This window comes from Oreochromis aureus, linkage group 3 (genome assembly GCF_013358895.1).
Source record: "Oreochromis aureus strain Israel breed Guangdong linkage group 3, ZZ_aureus, whole genome shotgun sequence".
NCBI lineage: Eukaryota > Metazoa > Chordata > Actinopteri > Cichliformes > Cichlidae > Oreochromis > Oreochromis aureus.
In genome coordinates this window covers 21,419,168-21,439,213 of record NC_052944.1, presented here as the reverse complement: position 1 = coordinate 21,439,213, position 20,046 = coordinate 21,419,168, and the positions used below count along the sequence as shown (strand labels likewise).

General features: G+C 42.7%; 1 protein-coding gene across 1 annotated transcript; it reads left to right on the top strand.

Moving 5' to 3' along the window:
- The first annotated feature begins 5,039 nt into the window (after window positions 1-5,039).
- Window positions 5,040-9,464, top strand: bcl6b (BCL6B transcription repressor). The gene is made up of 12 exons (XM_031753176.2): window positions 5,040-5,191; window positions 5,515-5,592; window positions 5,706-5,932; window positions 6,244-6,492; window positions 6,582-6,716; window positions 6,918-7,110; window positions 7,198-7,400; window positions 7,489-7,595; window positions 7,693-7,791; window positions 7,887-8,017; window positions 8,309-8,446; window positions 8,541-9,464. The coding sequence occupies exons 3-12, from the start codon at window positions 5,712-5,714 to the stop codon at window positions 8,679-8,681; spliced, it is 1,617 nt and encodes a 538-aa protein (XP_031609036.1). The 5' UTR covers window positions 5,040-5,191; window positions 5,515-5,592; window positions 5,706-5,711; the 3' UTR covers window positions 8,682-9,464.
- The last annotated feature ends 10,582 nt before the right edge of the window (window positions 9,465-20,046 follow it).

Genomic DNA, 20,046 nt, shown 5'->3' with positions numbered 1-20,046 from the left:
CCCGCCCCAACTCCAACACAACATAGATACCAGACTGCTGAGTTTTAACAGAATAACCCCACGTGTGTAATTACACCAGTATATAGATTCTATTAAGTCTGAGACCGCCGCTGAGCTCTGCTTCCCTTTGGACTTCATACAGTATCATACAAGGTGGGAAAGTCATGTGTTTCAGCACCCGAAACATTACCACCAGCTATAACAGGCCAGCTTTAGTAAAACAGAGAAGCTCAGTGGATTACAATAACATAATATGACCAGAACTCCCCAAAAAGGTGACTATGGTAAAAAAAATTATACAAATGAAAATGTCTTGAGGCATGCTCAATCATCCAGCTAAAGAAAACCCAGAAAGTTGGGGAAAGTGGGTTCAAAAATGGCACAATTAAGCAGATATTGTATTATCATTTAGTGTAGTTTTTCCTGTGCACAACAAAGTTTCTTTGTCCCTCATAAACATGAAACAAGCACTTTGAGTAGAATTGAGACAAATTATATAAAATTAGAGGTTTATTAGATCATATAATTAGCCATTAAGGAAAACATGCTTCTTATATTGTTATAAATTGAATGTTTACCAATCAAAGTTCATCTGACCAGATTCCATTCCATTTTAAATTTTAATTCTGTACTTATGTGACAGTTAGTTTAAGTCAGAATTTGGAGCTTTCAGTGCATCTACCCATTTCATACCCATCTTTTTTCTCTTGCTTTTATGGTTTAATAACAGCGCTTGTGCTGACAGGTTTGGGCAAAACCTGATACCCGATGTTGTTATCTCAACATGATCGTGTGTGTGGACCACAGACCATGACGTTCAGCACTCATTTGCCTTTGTGTTGCGTGTGGGCTCGTTATCGTGCTGCAGCACGAGAACTGTCAACATAGAGTTGGGTGAAGAGAGTAGGGCAGGGTGAAGGTGATTCAGTACTGGTGTCCAGCTCCAGACTTGAGTAGTGCCAGCGCTATGTTTCATTTTGGGTTTAATACATTACAGTTTCATTCTGTCTCGTGTTTATCTGCACACTTCTGTCACTATCACAAATGACAAACTTGGATTAATCAGTAAACAGGAACTTTTTTCCCAGGTGGCTGCTGTAAATCATAGCTACTGCATGACCTTGTTCGACAACTCTTGCTTTTCCTCATTTGATTTCACTGGTAGGCAACCTCCTTCTAGAGCAACTTTTTCTGGCTTGAACCTTGCACTTTTTAAAAATCTTTTTTGAAAAAACCACTTGCACCGAGCCTGCTTCTTCATCTCTCACTGAAAAAACCTTGATCTTGTTATCGATCTTCTGATGGTGGTGTGCACAATAACACTTTGGAAACAAATGATCCAGCCTCAAAGTGTTTTAGAGTGTCAGTCTAGCCAATAGTTCACTCTGAGGAAGCACCTCTTTGACTTATGACCCTTTCACTTAGCTCTGATTACATATTTGCCAACTTACCACTGATACTAAGCCCTTGGATTGGTTCCATCTGGAGCAGGGGTCCCCAATCCCAGTCCACGAGGGCCGGTGGCCTGCAGGATTTAGATGTGTCCTTGATCCATCACAGCTGATTTAAATGGATAAATGACCTCCTCAACATGTCTTGAAGTTCTCCAGGGGCCTGGTAATGAACTAATCATGTGATTCAGGTGTGTTGACCCAAGGTGAGAGCTAAAACCTGCAGGACACCGGCCCTCGTGGACTGGGATTGGGGACCCCTGATCTAGAGGATACCACTCATGCAGATTGGACCTTGAAAATTGAACTGAATTGAAAAGACAATTACACTATTTATTCCAATGTATTCTATTTATTCTACATATTCACTTGCTTTAATCATAACTGTATTTACGTTTCTTAGATGGATATTTGAGGATATTCCAGGTTTCTATGTATACTCAGTGTTTTCCACTACACACGCACACAGCTTTTAATAAGGAGGTCAAGTACTAGCTCTATCAAGCTTCATCAAATCATGAGATTTGGGTCAGCTGCCCTTCTCCCTTCGCTTCCCCTCTTCCTCCTCACACTCCACCCAGCACAGTGTTGGAGGCACATGGCTCTTTCCTTAAGGCACTGCTTCAAAGGAAGGGTTTCATATCATTTATTTTTCATTTCCCACTCTATCTCTGCCAATAAGCGGACAAACAACCAGAGCTGCTCCCTGGGATCTCCCTGCTTCCTCGTCCTGCTCCTCCTCCTCCAGCTCTGTGCTGTTTGCCCTTATATGGCCATAGAGCTCGGTAATCACAGGAAGAGGTAGTATGGGTTGATCTGTGTTATTGTTACAGGAGCTATCAACACTTTGGCACCAACAAGTGGATTTGAAGTCAAAGCATGGCTTCAGTCCATACATTATCAGATAAACAATATGGTGCTGTCCAGGCAACCAGGAAGTCACAAAACAAGGGGAAGCTGTTCATTTGAGAAGCGCAGAAGGTCCATTAGGGACTTTATTTTGATGTTAAATATTAACAACTCTGCATTTTATCAAAACAGGGCAAGTGGGTCGCTGATGGGCATTGACAGATGGGGCAAGATGCAGGAAGTCACAATGAGCTTTGCCCAGTCTTGCCAGCGGGACAGACTCAATGGCTTCCGGCCATTGGTGAACCCGTTTAGTAATGTTCTCACTTTTCCTCAACCGCCCCCCTCATCCGTTCTTCTCACAATGCCTGGAAGTAGCCTAGACCTACATCTCCCTCTCTGTTTTCTTAACCGTTGTTTTCCTTTATGGTTTTTCCTTTTTTTTTTTCAAAGCACACAATTGATCTGAGCTCCATCCAAACAAATAAAAGCACAAGGGCACACACAAACACTCAGCGTCCCATGCAAACATCTTACTTCCGATTCACCTTTTCAAAGGATTTATATGAAAATGCATTTGCGTTTGATTTTGAAATCATTTTTTAGACACTGAATTGTGGGGAAAATATTTTATTAAAGGCTTATCAAACCTGAAAAAGCTAATTATTTGAACTATATCATTTGAAATACAAATGCATTTGTTCAGTCGTTCTCACAGTGGGAATCCCAGTGATTTCAGACTTATATCCAAAAGATTTGCAAAGTGACTTGTAATAAATTGTAAAACAGCATGCCAAAAAAGTACAAAATAAAATATCTATACTTATCTGTGTCCTTTTATTGCCATCTACATTATCACTGGGACAATAGAAACTCTCACATAATATGCAGTAAAGTCATCTCTGGAAATACAAAACTAAATTTTTACTTAATGTAAATTTGTGCATTTGACTTAATCTTCTTTAGTTGGCTTACTTATATTGAGTTAAACGGGTATTGAGGATCACAGCTGTATAAATTTATTTTATTTAATAATTTGCACTTCAGTAAGGAAAACGTCTGCAATTTCTATCACAAGGAGTGTGGTCATTTCAGTGCAGTGCATGGGCCATAGTGTGTTATATGGGGCACAATGCGGTGTATGGGACACATTACAACATATAGGGCATTAAGTGGTCTGTGTGGTACAGTGTGATATATATGTATGCAATATATAGAGCATGTGGTGTTTAGAGTACACTGTGGCGTATCAAACTGTGTAACAGTGTAACAAAAACTCTATAAACTCTATGCCTAATAATCTTTATTACTATTAAATAAATTCTTGTTAAATGTTTTCCCCTTTAAGGCATATCAAGCCCGCAAAACTCTGAGAACATGTAGTCTAGTTAACCGTTAGTCCCTTTAAATTCATCAAAAGTAATCATTTAAGTTCGAGCAGTATTTTGTTTCTCTTGCAGATCTCATCCTGCACTGAATCCTGCATCTGTTTTTCATTTTAGAGGAACATTCCCAAGCATCACCTCAACATTTCACAGTATAGCTGAATTAGAGCACTTCTAAGAAGTGAACCTTGATTATTTTTTTCTTCACCTTCCTCATGGTCTCCTGTAAAATGCTCTGATGTGGAGGAAACACAGTTCATAGTTCACGTTTGCTGTGACTCAGTTAACTGTACTGTGTGTGATTCTCTGTGAACCTGAGGCCGTGCTAAAGATGGGGCAGCTTTCTGCTAATCTTTTTTTTTTTTTTTTTAATATATTCATAACCTCTAAAGCCTTTGTCCCCTCACTTCATTAACACCTCCCAGCCCCCAACCCAGGTCTCCATATCTCTTCCCTTATCTCCTGCTTGCTTTATTATTGACGGATGTCCTGCACGGGCGTTTTTTTTATCCACGTCTCTGAGCAGCTTTGCAGGATGCATAATAAGTTTGTGCATGTTTGTGTGTGTATTTGTGTGTATGTGTAGGGAAGTTCCTGCACATCTGTCGGCTGCATTTCTCTCAGTCAGGGTTGGGTAGGGGTTGTTTTTCAGTGTGGAGAACGTGTCTCCCATTTATAATGATCAATTTTATCTCGCTTCCTTCCTTTGGTCCTCATAACATGTAGCCTTTGCTCTGAGGCATCAAGCCAGAAGCTTCCGGATAGTGTTGTGAAGTACTTAGAAATGCCCATTATACTGACCTGGTTGACTCAACAATGACAGTTTGTATTTGAATGGGAGTAATTATTATAAATGATGGATATGATCATAGGTTATGAGAGCTTGCACATAAAAAAATCAGCAAAATTTGTAAAAATGCTTAAAAAAAATCATCTTTTAAAAAGGTGAAAGCATAACTTGTTTATCCAACAATAAGTTGGTGCTCCAGCTTCCTGTCAAGCAGTTTCCTCTGTCCAGGAGAGAGATGAAGGGCAGGAAAGCGTTGGTGGGGGATGTTCTCTGGCTTACCCCTGGATAGCCAGACACGTACCGCATGTCCCCAAAGGTCCTTACATATATTTTTTCAACGTGGCACAAAAACACACGATGCTTTTCCTGCTATTAGTTTGTACAGACCTAGGGGGGAGTTTAGAAAAACTAATAGACCACTAAAAATACTTAGAGCCTGGAGTCTGAGCCATGCAGGGCTTTTTCCTGCGTTGCTTCCAGTGTGCGCGTGGGCCCATTGAGGAAAGAGGAAATGAGCTGCTCTGGTTGTAAGGGGGCTTCCTGAATGATATTATAAAGAGCACCCTCCCTTCAACCTCTCCTCACAGTGTTGCTCAGAGCAAGCGGAGGCTGTGGGTGATCCCTTTGCACCACATCTTTGACCGTGGACTGAACACTGAGCCAAAGGGGTTTGACGTCAGTGCAGTGCACGCTAATTCTCGTCCCTGCTGGTCGGGGTAAGGTGGAAATACTGATTGTTTCGCTTTTTAAAAAATGATTTGCTTAACTGTCACTTTCTTAGATTAACTTCTTTATTTTTATGTAGAACTGTTAATAATCTTAATCTTCTTTAAACAACCCTTGAAGTACACTAAATAGGTGGTTAATCTACAGAATAATCGGGTAAACTCTTAGTTTGTTAGAGATAAATTAAATTTTTCCCCTAAAAGTGCACACTGCTGCTGTTTGATTCATACTGATGTCGATTTAAAAACTTAACACTGTAAAGTTGAATATGCAAATGGGATTAAATTAGTATTTCTTTTTCCCCCACTCAAAGGTACGAGTAGGGAGCTGGTCTCACCTAACGGATGTGTCTGGGACACTCCAGTATATTTATTCTTTCAGTTACACACAGGTAAGTGTCCATTATCCAGCTTACATAGAAAGGATATTGGTGCAATCATTAAAAAAAATCATGAAAATTATGTACAGTTCCTCATTGTTTTACTTATAATGCCTTTCCTAAAGATTCAGATGAGCACGATGGAAGCTCTGGAGGGATACAGGGCCAACAGAGGGCAGAGTATGAGGGCTGCGGCCCCAGCTGAAGGATATGTGAAGGAGTTCACTCGCCACTCCAGTGATGTGCTGCTGAACCTGAATGAACTCCGGCATCGGGGCATCCTGACTGACACCACCCTGATCGTTGGCAACGTGCACCTGCAGGCACACTGTGCTGTGCTCGTGGCCTGCAGGTTGGTGGACAAACCAGTCCTTTTGTGGTCAGAATTTAGGAGCAATATCTTCTTTAATCTTCTTCTACAGCAAAATAATCTGAGTGGTACATCTTGCACCTCCTTCTGTGCCTGACTCATAGTTGTTTTTGTCTTTCTAATTTTGTTGTGTTCATCATAAGCTCCTGTTTCCTTCCACTTAGTACATCCATTGTTTTCTTCTTCCCACCCCCTCTCTCCCCATTTCTTCCCTTAAAAGCACTGCAGATATTTTTTTTTACGAGAACTGCATGTCTTACTTTAAGATTTTTTGCTTTCTCCTCTCTTCTCAGTGGTTTCTTCTACTCGCTGTATTCACGCCGTGCATTGCTACAGGGGCGTGGTGGGAGCGGGGAGCAGCTCATGACTGTGTCTCTCCCCACCACGCTGGACCCCTCCAGCGTCTCCCTGCTGCTAGACTTCATGTACACCTCCCGCCTCCCTCTGACACCGAGCATTGTCTCCGGGGTGTTGGCTGTGGCTGTCTACCTGCAGATGGACCACGTGGCTGAGACCTGCCGGGATTTCATGCAGCTGCACTGGTGAGGGCCATAAAAGAACACGTGCTGTTCACAGCTTGGAAGAGATAGTGTATTAAACTGGATCGAATTGCATGTGCAATCTTTTGCAGCATGGAGAATAGGACAGTCAGACACCTCCACTTGGAGCTGGACTCCAGGGTTTCCGTACCCTCTGTATCTCCCAAAGGAGGGGACTTGCCTACTCCAGGACCCCTGCGATTACTGCCAACAGCAGCAGCAACCCGGTAAGAAAGTCTAGTGGGAAACTGAATAATTAAATGTATAGTTGATGTGCAGGATGACTTTTTTTTGTGCGGCACCTACTTTTCAAACTTGTTTATCACTTTGAGCCGTTGTTTGCACAATGCCAGACGTGCTATGGTGTGTGCGCCTTTGTCCTTTGACGGGTTTAGCTCATTACAGCACTTCCTTTGTTTTTCCTGCAGGGTCCCTGTGGTGACTGGGGGCTCTCTCAAGCCAGGGGCTTTCCCCAGCTGTCAGCCCAGGTCAACAGAGCTGAAAGGAGACCCTGAGTCACCTCTCATGGCCAGCCCGACTTTGTCTCCAAGCAGCCCCACCCGCTCCAGCTGCCAACCGAGCTCTCCTGCTGCATCTGAGACCTGCAACAAAAACCTTGTGGTATGTCTCGGGGAACGTATTTGATTTGTAGGATTTGGGGGAGCTGGTGCAGCATTTGTATAACTGATGTTCTGTCTGTTCTTCCAGAGTGATGCCAAAGCCACACCAGACCCAAAGGCCTGTAACTGGAAGAAGTACAAGTACATTGTCCTCAACCCTCTCTGTGCTGCCAGTGCAGTGAAAGTCGAGGAGATGGAGGAACCCCAAAATCGAGCATCACCCATTGATGACTCGACACCAAAAGCACCAACAGAGGCGTGGTCTGGAGAAGTGCCCGGTCAGATTGATAGGTAAACTGGAGAGATAGCAATAATGAAAAGACAGAGAAAAGAGAAAGTTTGTAAGGGTTTCTAAAATCTTTGACCCTTTCTTCCTCAGACAGGGGCAGGCCTCCTGCTACGAGGGTTCTGGCCGAGCCCCTCCCCTCGGGCCATCACCCTCTGTGGACCACCCAACTGTGTCCACCTCTAACAAGGAGGGACATGGTAGGTATAAACAGCACTTGTAAAACCTTCTTCCTCTGGTGCTATTATACAATTATATTTTTAACCATTTTCCTGAAATCGCATTCTTCTCACCCAGAAGCCGCCCATCACAACCATCACCAAGTTAAGCGTGAAAGCTACTACACGCCCTATTCCTACTCTGGCAGCCTTCAAGGACCCAAACCTGCCTGCTCAGGTGAGACTTAAAAAAAAGTTTAAATTTACTTTCCTGTTCTGCATGCAGTTCAGAAGTGAACAACAAACATGTAACAATGACCTTTGGGTCTGCAGGTGACAAGCCATACCGCTGTAATGTGTGTGGAGCTCAGTTCAACCGACCGGCCAACCTTAAGACTCACTCCCGGATTCACTCCGGAGAGAAGCCTTACCGCTGTGACACCTGTGGGGCGCGGTTTGTTCAGGTGAGGGTCAAATGACTGCGTGAAAAGACTTCAATGAGTTCGCAGTAATAACACAGATGTTAGCCACGCTACATACTGGTGTGTCTTCTTTATCTCCAGCACTATCAGACTGGTTCATGTAGACTAGTTGAGTTCCAGTTTCTTGTTAACTCTTCTAGATGGTCGCACAATTTGAAAATGTGGAGTGAGTGTAGACAGCTACAGCTCTTTCCTCAAGGCCTGCCTTGTTTGATGTTTGCATGCTTTATTTTGCACCTCTCAACCTGTTTGTGTGGTCTGCCCCGGTGTTAGGTTGCCCACCTCAGGGCCCACGTGTTGATTCACACAGGGGAGAAACCCTACCCCTGCAACACCTGTGGCACCCGCTTCCGCCACCTGCAGACGCTGAAGAGTCACCTGCGCATCCACACAGGAGAGAAGCCTTACAGCGTAAGCTACCTGCAGCACATGTAATCGCAGCACAAAGAGCATCGTCCCGTCATGTTCATGACGGCTAATGAATGAACGCCCTGTTTTTTTCTAGTGCGAGAAGTGTGACCTGCACTTCCGACACAAGAGCCAGCTGCGCCTGCACCTGCGCCAGAAGCACGGGGCCGTCACCAACACCAAGATCCGCTACAAAGTGCTGACTGAGCCCTACCAGCCTATCCTGCAGGCCTGCTGAGGAGGATCACTAATCACGGATGTTACCTAATAATCTGAATCTGTCAGAATGTGAAATTTGGCTCGTTAACTCGTCAGTTGCAAAACTGTTAGCATCTAGTCTTGAGTAGAGGCAACAACAAACAATAAATGAATGAAAAAATACAAATAGGTTACACTTGGAATAAGAGAGTCATTTCTACAAAGCTGTTGGTTGAGGTTTGGTGAGGTTGTGCTTTAATAATACACGATTGAGATGATTAAAGAATGTTTTGCTTGAGGGTTTGCGAAGAAGTGTAAAGAAGGGGACAGAGTATGGAGCGAAAGGTAAAGTCGTGCAAGTGTTGTGCATTTGTGTGCATATTGAATTGTAAAGAAATGTGTGTGTGTGAGCAGATTGAAGGAAAGATGAAGCAAGTTTTGTGAAGGAGACGTGATCAGATTTGGTGTAAATTAGAACAGACATGGGTTTTATGATCAGTGAAGCACTTAGTCAATGTTAAGTTACCGAAGCTTCTTTGTCTGATGTGTATTTAACTTTGATTTATCTTAACCCGATGGCCCGGCGCCTGTGTAATTTTAAAGAAAAAAGTTAAACTATGTGCTTTTCCAGTCCAAGCAGGCAAAGGACTTTTGTATTGTACTGAACAAAAAGTGAAGAAATCAAATGATGTTTGCTAAGCTTTTGAACAAGACAGCTGAACTCAAATAAAAATGTAATATTATTAAATCTGTATTTGTGAGAGGTAACTTGCTGGACAAAGATGGTTTTGTACAATTTAAATTAAATCATTTTTATATTAATTGGAAACGTGGTCTTTGGTGTGTCATTTGTGTATATAGTGTATATATTGTATTTTAAAGAACTCAAGGTCAAGTGACTTCATTGTCATTCCAACCATGTGCAGTGGTGCAGTACACAGTGAAACGAGACAACGTTCCTCCAAGACCATGTTGCTACATATGACTCATCCCCAGAATGACTAAAACTACTTTTGTCATAATGGCTCGCCCAGGGGGCAGCGCCACATGTTTGATGTGGTAGCGTTTATATTCTAGTGCGCTTCCTGACACAATCCCAGAGGGATCTATATCTCATCCCGGGATCAAACTGGGAATCTTTTGCTTGTTAGGCGAATGTGTAAACAACTAGATAACTAAAACGACTTATTTTCAGGCTCTCTCCGCCTTCAGCCTTTCACCTCCTTTGATTTCCTTCCTCCCATTAGGAAACTCTTTTTACCCATGAATCACATCTTCTGCTCAGTAAAATTATCCCGCCATTTTTTTTAGTATTTGTTTAGTTTTTTCTTGGTTGCTGGTGAGGAAACAATGAAGCCGAGGGCACCTGTTTCCTCCTGGGTCTTAATAGTCCACTCTACCAGCCAATAACACGTGTGTGAGCCCGCTGGTGCTTCCTGGAGGGGCTGCAGACTCCTGCTGAACTCTCCCACCCTCTGTCATCCCTGCTTCCTGCTCCCTGATGAGTTGTGGCTAGCTGGCCTTATTGTCCACGCTCAACAGACAAACGTTGGAAGCTTGAAGGGACTTTCCAACCTTCAACCCTCTCCTCCCCTATGACATGCAGCTTTTTCCCTTCATTCATACCTTTGCAGGGTTCTCCTTCTCATATGACTTCATCTGAAGGCTGTCAGATAAAGAGGATTGAACAAATGTGAGGAAGTGAATATGAAATAGGAAATATGTGAAGATTATTTCATGAAGTGTGCATTACTGCATACATTATAGTGACTTGGCAGTTCGAAAATTTAAGGAAGCTACCGCAGTCATGAGTATGATGCTGCCCCAATTTGGAGAAGCATTTCCTTCCCCGAGGAACATGAAGCGCAAACCAACTACGATCGACACCAAAGGTTTCTACTGTGTTTGGAAAGAAATTTACTCCTGCAAGCAGTAGATGGAGATAGATAGAATGAGAATGCCTGATTAATCCCTGAGGAAATTATGTGAGCTCTAATTGTAAATACATTTAAATATATAAAAAGTGTACATTTATTCAACAAAATAAAAACTTCAGCTATGACTAATTCCCAGATATCTTGACAAATTATAGATGTATGAGGTTGCAGGGAAAACTGGTGTATCAGTAAGAGTCAGAGAGTGTTTATCATAGTCAATGTTACACAACTTGTCCTGCTATTGTGAAATACAATCCTGCAAAAGGCCTGTTGAGCAAGTTTGTGACGAACCGCATAGATTTATTGGGAAATACATCAGCGTTACTAACAGAGACAATAAACGATGTAGAGCTCAGAAAGTTCACTGTACTCAAGACACTGGAGCAAAGACCATGGGAGATTAGTAGAAACTGTAACGTTTGGGTGCTACTTCTCATTTCTGTTGTAACTCCTTAGAGATTAAGTAAAAACTAAACTCTCCTGTTTGGGTTTCTATAATGCACAGTTTTTCTGACTTACAGAAAAGTGACAATAATTGAAGTATCTTAAATTCTTTATTATCATTTTATTAATCTGTGATGCTTTAAATATCTTATACACATGGTTCACCCCCAGATATCAAATCACATGGCAGCAACTAAGTGCATGTAGACTTGATCAGAATGACCTGCTGAAGCTGAAACTGTGGATCAGAATGAGGAAGAAAGATGATTTAAGCTGCTTTGAATGGGGCATGGTTTTTGGTGCCAGACACGTTGGTATTTCAGTAACTGCCGAGCTGCTGGGATTTTCCCACAGAGAATGGTCTGAAAAAGAGAAAATATCAGGTTAGCAGCAGGGTTGTGGTGAAGAATGTGTGAAGATATGCAGAATGGCTCTGAATGCACAACACTGCTGTCATATCAACATGGACCAAAATCTCTGAGGAATGTTTCCAGCACCTTGTTGAATCTGTGGTTTCAGCCCAGGATTAACACGGTGTAGTTATTAGAGTGAATATTGTGTTTTATTTTGAATTTTGTAGTTTCTTGTGTGTGTTGCACTATAAATTTATGCTTCATAAATCAAGATTGACTGATTGTTGATCTGTATTAATCAGATAGACCAAAACATGTGTAAAACATAACATCCACCAACACTTTAAAATAAATTTGGTAAAGAACAAAAGTCCCCTTAAAGACATAATACGTAAATCAGTTATGACAACATCATAATAGTTTCTATTCTGGCTACATTTGGCACAGTTATAATGTTAATGATGACTACTCAGCTGTTCCAGGAAAATGCAACAGACATAAATATATTTTGTGACCCAGAATTTAAACCCAGCATTAATCATTGTCATTAATCATCATAGACTGGTGTCTGGTGCATTTACACAGGAAAAGACTGATCAGGAATAATATTGGTACCCAGAACTGGATGTTTACTGGTAGAGCTGGTCAGAGACTTGAAGCCTTTTCTGAGCCCTTGATTTTTAAACTTGGCTTTACCTCCCTGTAATAGGGCAGCCCTTAGCGGCTGGAAACACAGTGAGATGGACGAAGGCAAGTGCAGTGGAACAAAAGTATTTATTTCCCATACAGCTCTCCTTACAACAATTCATTTGTCGAGCTTCTTCACAGCACTATATATCCCTCTCTAATGACAACCAGCAGCCTTAAATATGTTCAGCTGTCACAGACTAAACCATTATTCCACTCTTAGGTAAATTCTTAAATCCCAACCTTCCACCACAGTATACAATATATCAACTATAATAAATAAATACATAAATACATTTCACATTTTCATATTAATAAATATTTCACACTTTAATTTTACACCAAACCCAATATTATAAAAACCCAGAAACCCAAGCACAAAAAGATTCACCACACTCTCTTTACCAATGGTCTCTCCCGGAACCTTTAAATGGTGTCTGGACCCCCGGGGAAACATTTGCCCAAACACCTTGAAGAGGACACAGGCAAGAAAGGTGAGTAATCATTATCTTACAAACACCTATTTGCGCCACTTTTCTTCCTAGATTTCACACACACATTTGCATTAGTTTTCCTTACTGGTAAACCTTAATCACAATCTCAATCACCATTCTTCTCTCCTGACAGACAACCACCACATTCCTTGATGAGGAGCAGCTGTGCAGGATCTGAATCAAGGCTACCAACTGATTTTAAAATTCCCAATAAATAATCAATAAATATTTAAACTTCTTGTGTGCAAATGTTTTACTGTGCAAATCCATGCTTAAAGTGCAATGCTAAATAAAGTGCTTGATAAGGTGCTTTTAATAAAGTGAAAGGTGTGCTCTAAAGTGCTATACAGATAATATAATACAAATAAATGTAGTAAGGAGTCCTCTTCCTTACATTTCCTCCTCCCTCTCCTAAGCGAAGTGCTTTAGTCCTCTGACATCCTAGATAAACAGTCAGCAACCACATTTGACTTCCCTGGCCTATACTGGACCGTAAAGTCATAAGGCTGCAGAGACAGATACCATCCTGCAATGCGGGCATTCGCATCCCTCATGCGGTTCAACCACTGGAGGGCACGATGATCCGTCTCTAGAGTGAAGTGACGTCCCAGAAGATAATACCTCAAGGCCTCGATAGCCCATTTCATGGCCAAGCACTCTTTCTCCACCGTCGAATACCTCGTCTCCCTGTCGAGTAGTTTCCGACTCAAAAACACCACAGGCCTTCTTTCACCATCCACCTCTTGCTGAAGGACAGCCCCAAGGCCAACTCCCGAAGCATCAGTTTGCAAGATGAATGGCTTGTTGAAGTCTGGGCTGTGTAGAACTGGAGGTGTGCAAACTGCTCCCTTGAGGTCTCTGAATGCTTGCTCACAGTCTTCTGTCCAACGCACTTTGTTGGGGGCTGAGCCTTTTGTGAGATTATTCAGTGCAGTGGATCGCTCTGCAAAAGAAGGTATGAATTTCCTGTACCAGCCTACTAGACCAAGAAAACCTCTCACCTTCCTTTTTGTTGTCGGAACTGGGAAGGACTGAATTGCTTCAATCTTTCCAACCTGCGGCTTTATCTTCCCAGAGCCAACCACGAAGCCCAAGTACTCCACTTCTCTCTTGGCTATGGAGCACTTCTTGGGGTTAATAGTCAGTCCAGCCATTCTGATGGAGTGTAGCACCTTCTGTAGGTGACTAACATGCTCATCCCAGGACTGGCTGTACACCACCACGTCATCCAGATATGCTGCAGAGAATGCTGACACATCTCTCAGTACATGGTCCATTAATCGTTGGAATGTCGCTGGTGCACCTTGAAGCCCAAATGGCATGACTTTAAATTGGTACATACCAAAAGGAGTTTTGAAGGCTGTCAGCTCTTTCGCTTCTGGTGCCAAAGCCACTTGCCAGTATCCTTTACACAGATCGAGTGTCGTAATGTACCTTGCTGATCCAACTCTCTCTAGCAGGTCATCCACCCTGGGCATTGGGTAAGGATCAAACTTGGATACTGCATTCAAATATCTGAAATCAATACAGAATCTCAGGGTGTCATCTTTCTTTGGTACCAAAACAATTGGGCTGCACCACTCACTACTTGACACTTCAATGATTCCCAGATTCAACATCAGTTTTATTTCTTTCTGAAGCACTGGCACCAACCGTTCTGGAATTCTGTAGCTCTTTGGTCGAACGGGTGCATCCTCCTTCACCCGTATCTTGTGCTGAACCAGTGATGTGAAGCCTGGTGTTTCTCGAAGAGCTGTGGGTCCACGAGTGGTTTAATATCAGCCTGCTCAGTATGAGACAAATGAGAAAGGTCAACTGAAGCACAAACTTGAATGTTAGTTGAAAGAACTTCTCAGTCACCTCCTCATCCTTAACTGAACGCACCAGTAACTGATGGACCGGCTCTTGTCGGCTGTGGAATTCCTTCAACAAGTTCACGTGAAATGTCTGATATTTTTTAACTCTTTCTGGCATATTCAGTTCATAAGTGACTTTACTCACTTGTCTGACGATCTCATATGGTCCATGCCATTTTGTCAGCAGCTTGTTATCGCTGGTGGGAAGCAATAACAGTACTTTCTGACCTGGAAGGAAGACCCTATCCCTGGCCTAACAAAACGGCTGCTGATCCTATTCAATGTTTTGTGAAAAGCCATATGACCTGCCCATGGAATTGAATGACCCAAATCCATAACTTTGTTTCTGAACTGTTGTGGGAGTGCTACAGCCGCACTTCCCTTTCTCTGGTACAAGATGCCTCCTTTAATCAAGTAAACAGTGTCTGCAAGACAGCTTACCTGACCTTGACTAGCCCCCTCTACCTCTGTTACCTTCTCAAACCAGGGTTTTAGAGTAGGGTCGCTTCTTTGGAGTGCACCTAAATCTGAGGGAACATCAAACTCAAGCTGGTTATTCGGCTTAGGAAACAATGCTGTACCTTTTTCCCTGAGCCTTTGAACTTTTCTCTTCTTTTCTGAGCCCTAGACTTTCTAATCTTCCCTGGCTCTGTTTAGAGACTCCTCAAAAGGGTAGCTCTTGCATCATTTCCTTTGCACTTTGTGCTCTTGTGACTACATGACAGGGTCTAAATGGTTCAACTGTCATATCTAGAGGAAGTGAGCCTCCAGATTCATCAGTTAAGCCTTGAATGTCTTTCTCAGCACTCACTTGAGGGTCATAATCTGACTGATGTATTAGATCAAACAGAGTGGGGATGTCATTACCAAGTATCACTGAATATGGCAAATTGGGAACCACAGCTACCACTAACAAGTAGGTTTGACCTCCCACTGTCAGGTAAACCTCAGCAGTGGGGTACCTGTGTTCATCTCCATGCACACAACTTATTGTAGCCCCCACCCCACTTAGCTTTTCTCCTGAAATTATGCTAGAATGTACAAGAGTTTGGAAACACCCAGAGTCGAGCAAAGCTTCTTCTTTACACCCATTAATTAAAACAGGGACAGTACAAGCTTTCTTTCCTACTGGCTCTGTGGCTGGTCTTGGAACTGCACACAAAAGAGATGGTTTTGACTTAAGGGCAGGGCAAAATTGTTGTGTATGGCCAAAGTTATGACAGTGATAACATTTAATATCCTGAACTGAAGACTTAAAGGATTTCTTCACATTGTGAGGTCTATGGGAAGGGAACTGTCTAGAACTAGAAAGATTTCTAGCCTGAACTTGACCAGAACCCTGTTCACCCCCAATGGACTTACTTGGTTGGGCGTAGTGGGTATCCCGGCTGAAGTAGGTGCTCTTGCTTCCTTTTCTGGCTGAAGTGAAAACCTCTGCGAGGCTAGCTGCTTCCTTTGCCGTCTTCGGGTCATGCTCACGTATCCAGATTTCCAGCTCTGGGTTAACCATTCTTAAAAACTGCTCCAGAATTATCTGCTCAGATATTTCTTCTACAGTTGATTTTCAGGTTTAATCCATCTTGAAAACAGGTCTCTCAATCTTACATAAAGTTCACGTGGCGTCTCACCTGGTTCAACTTTCATAGATCTGAAGCGGCGTCTGTAGGTGTCAGCAGTGATCTCATATTTTGCCAGAATTGCCTCTTTCACTTTATCATAGTTCTCAGAGTCTGTTACATCCATAAGAATGTAGGCTGTGCGGGCTTTACCTGTCAACAGGGGAACCAGACGAATAGCCCACTCATCTCTGGGCCATCGACACACGTTTGCCATTCTTTCAAACGTAGTCAGAAAATGTTCAATGTCATCTTCTGGTGACAGAGGAAAAAGTTTTGGTTCAATTAAAGACCTGGACCCACTGGCCACTAGAATGTCTTCACCATTGAATCCATGTTCTTGTTCTTCAGATGTTGTAGGGGGCACTGGCGCCTCTGGTGGATCAGGCTTATCAATTACAGCATTAACTTGTAGCTGGATTTGTTGAAATTGATGCTGCATGCCTTTCCACCTTTGCTCCTGACGTGACAAATCCTTCTCCCACTTTTGGTCTCTGGCTGCTTGAGACCGCATAAGAGATTTCACCAACCCTGTCAACTCCTCCAATTTGTCCTCAGGGCTTGTTGCTGCCATGGCCTCTAGCTCAGATGAAGCTCCAACTCCTTCATCAGGCTGCTCCTCTTGGCCTGGCTTTCTTCCACCTCTTGTCATCATCTTCTCACTGTGGCATGAGTGACACACTTCTGACACCACTTGTAATAGGGCAGCCCTTAGCGGCTGGAAACACAGTGAGATGGACGAAGGCAAGTGCAGTGGAACAAAAGTATTTATTTCCCATACAGCTCTCCTTACAACAATTCATTTGTCGAGCTTCTTCACAGCACTATATATCCCTCTCTAATGACAACCAGCAGCCTTAAATATGTTCAGCTGTCACAGACTAAACCATTATTCCACTCTTAGGTAAATTCTTAAATCCCAACCTTCCACCACAGTATACAATATATCAACTATAATAAATAAATACATAAATACATTTCACATTTTCATATTAATAAATATTTCACACTTTAATTTTACACCAAACCCAATATTATAAAAACCCAGAAACCCAAGCACAAAAAGATTCACCACACTCTCTTTACCAATGGTCTCTCCCGGAACCTTTAAATGGTGTCTGGACCCCCGGGGAAACATTTGCCCAAACACCTTGAAGAGGACACAGGCAAGAAAGGTGAGTAATCATTATCTTACAAACACCTATTTGCGCCACTTTTCTTCCTAGATTTCACACACACATTTGCATTAGTTTTCCTTACTGGTAAACCTTAATCACAATCTCAATCACCATTCTTCTCTCCTGACAGACAACCACCACATTCCTTGATGAGGAGCAGCTGTGCAGGATCTGAATCAAGGCTACCAACTGATTTTAAAATTCCCAATAAATAATCAATAAATATTTAAACTTCTTGTGTGCAAATGTTTTACTGTGCAAATCCATGCTTAAAGTGCAATGCTAAATAAAGTGCTTGATAAGGTGCTTTTAATAAAGTGAAAGGTGTGCTCTAAAGTGCTATACAGATAATATAATACAAATAAATGTAGTAAGGGAGTCCTCTTCCTTACACTCCCTCTACTGTCTGCACACCTGAACACTCACAGGGCAGATACTACACTAACATTTTAATGCAAATCAAACTGGAAATATTGAGTACACAAGGCACATTGTATTTTTTTTCCTTTCATATTCTGCACACTGGTCCTCAGGATCTTTACCCGAGGATTGCTCTACAAAGGCGCAGTCTCTATTTTTCTGTCATTTTTATGAATTTTCATCTTTATTTTAATCTTTATTTCTGAGAATAAAGAAAAAAGATTAAACATGCATTCTCATCTCTCCTTTTTACTTTCTCATATTACAACCTTCATTATATTTATAATGAGTTAATGAAAAAACCCTAATTTATTTAATCAAGCCAAAAATATATCAAAATTATCACTCATCGTGGCAGCTGACACCCACAATGATAGATATTTTAAAGCAAATAATATATAAATGCTCATGATGACATTTTTAAAAAGAAACCAAGGAACAAAATATGGGAGGTCACTCAAACAAGGTCAGAATATTTTGGGAATCAAATAAGATTCAAATATGATCCACAGCGGGATGATTTACAATGTGTTCATGTGTCCTCGTATGACTCTGGTTACATTCAGTGTGCTGCAACCTTAAAATTAACATAGTCAAGTCAAGTCAAGTCAAGTTGGCTTTATTGTCACTTCAACCATATACAGTTAAATATACAGTTAAAAACGAAACAACGTTCCTCCAGAACCAAGGTGCTACATGCAACATAAATTTACAGCATAAATTAACAGAAAACACTAAACTAGCTAACTAAGAGGCCTAGTTAGCTGGTTAGCAGAGACAAGACAGACTGACCTAACATAAAATACAACATAAATTAACAAAAACTAACTATCTAAGGAAAAATCCAGTAATAATATAATATTGTGCAAAAGAGCATTTACAGGTTGGTGTGTACGATAGTTTGGTGGTGTATCAGTGTGTTTGCGCTTGTGTTGATTAGTAAGTCCAGTCTCAATGCTTTAGTTGAGTTAAGCTGAGTGATAGTGTTTGTGTGTGTGTGTGTGTGTGTGTGTGTGTGTGTGTGTGTGTGTGTGTGTGTGTGTGTGTGTGTGTGTTTATCAGTCCAATCCCTTTTTGTTGAGGAGACGGATGGCTTGTGGAAAAAAGCTGTTGCACAGTCTGGATGTGTGTGCCCGAATGCTTCGGTACCTTTTTCCAGATGGCAGGAGTGTGAAGAGTGTGTAAGAGGGGTGTGTCCGATCAGCCACAATGCTGGTGGCTTTGCGAATGCAGTGTGTGGTGTAGATGTCCTCAATAGAGGGGAGAGAGACCCCGATGATCTTCTCTGCTGTTCTCACTATCCGCTGTAGGGTCTTGTGGTCTGATATGGCACAGTTCCCAAACCAGACAGTGATGCAGCCGCTCAGGATGCTCTCAATAGTTCCTCTATAGAAGGTGGTCAGGATTGGTGGTGGAAGCTGGGCCTTTCTCAGTCTTCTCAGAAAGAAGAGACGCTGTTGGGCTTTCTTGTGCAGGAAGCTGGTGTTGAGGGACCAGCCGAGGTCCTTCTCCAGGTGGACGCCCAGGAATTTGGTGCTGTCGACGATCTCCACAGAGGAGCCGTTGATGCTCAGCGGTGAATGGTCGCCTCGTGTCCTCCTAAAGTCAACAACCATCTCTTTTGTCTTGTCAACATTCAGAGACAGGTTGTTGTCTTTACACCAGTCCGTTAGCCTCTGCACTTCCTCTCTGTACGCTGACTCGTCGTTCTTGCTAATGAGACCCACCACGGTCGTGTCATCAGCGAACTTAATGATGTGATTTGAACTGTGTGTTGCTACACAGTCATGAGTCAGCAGTGTGAACAGCAGAGGACTGAGCACACAGCCTTGTGGGGCCCCAGTGCTCAGTGTGGTGGTGCTGGAGGAGCAGTTCCCGATCCGTACTGACTGAGGCCTTCCGGTCAGAAAGTCCAGGATCCAATTGCAGAGGGAGGTGTTCAGCCCCAGCAGGCTCAGCTTTCCGATCAGTTGTTGGGGGATGATCGTGTTGAGTGCTGAGCTGAAATCTATGTACAGCATTCGAACGTGTGTATCCTTCTTGTCCAAGTGTGTGAGGGCAAGATGGAGTGCAGTGGAGATGGCATCGTCCGTTGAGCGGTTATGGCGGTACGCAAATTGCAGTGGGTCCAGTGAGGGGGGCAGCAGGGTCTTGATGTGTCTCATGACGAGCCGCTCGAAGCACTTCATGATGGTGGGTGTGAGTGCAACAGGACGGTAGTCGTTGAGACAGGACACAGAAGACTTCTTGGGCACGGGGACGATGGTGGTGGCCTTGAAGCATGTGGGAACAACGGCACTGCTCAGAGAGATGTTGAAGATGTCGGTGAGAACATCTGCCAGCTGTTCAGCACATTCTCTGATCACTCTGCCTGGGATGTTGTCTGGTCCAGCAGCTTTACGTGGGTTGACTCTGCGTAG

Bases quoted from the DNA above. Each gene is read 5' to 3' on its own strand.
- bcl6b (XM_031753176.2), top strand. From the start codon at position 5,712: ATGAGCACGATGGAAGCTCTGGAGGGATACAGGGCCAACAGAGGGCAG. The intron at 6,717-6,917 runs GTAAGAAAGTCT...TTTTTCCTGCAG, and splicing joins CCAACAGCAGCAGCAACCCG to GGTCCCTGTGGTGACTGGGG. The intron at 7,792-7,886 runs GTGAGACTTAAA...TTGGGTCTGCAG, and splicing joins ACCCAAACCTGCCTGCTCAG to GTGACAAGCCATACCGCTGT.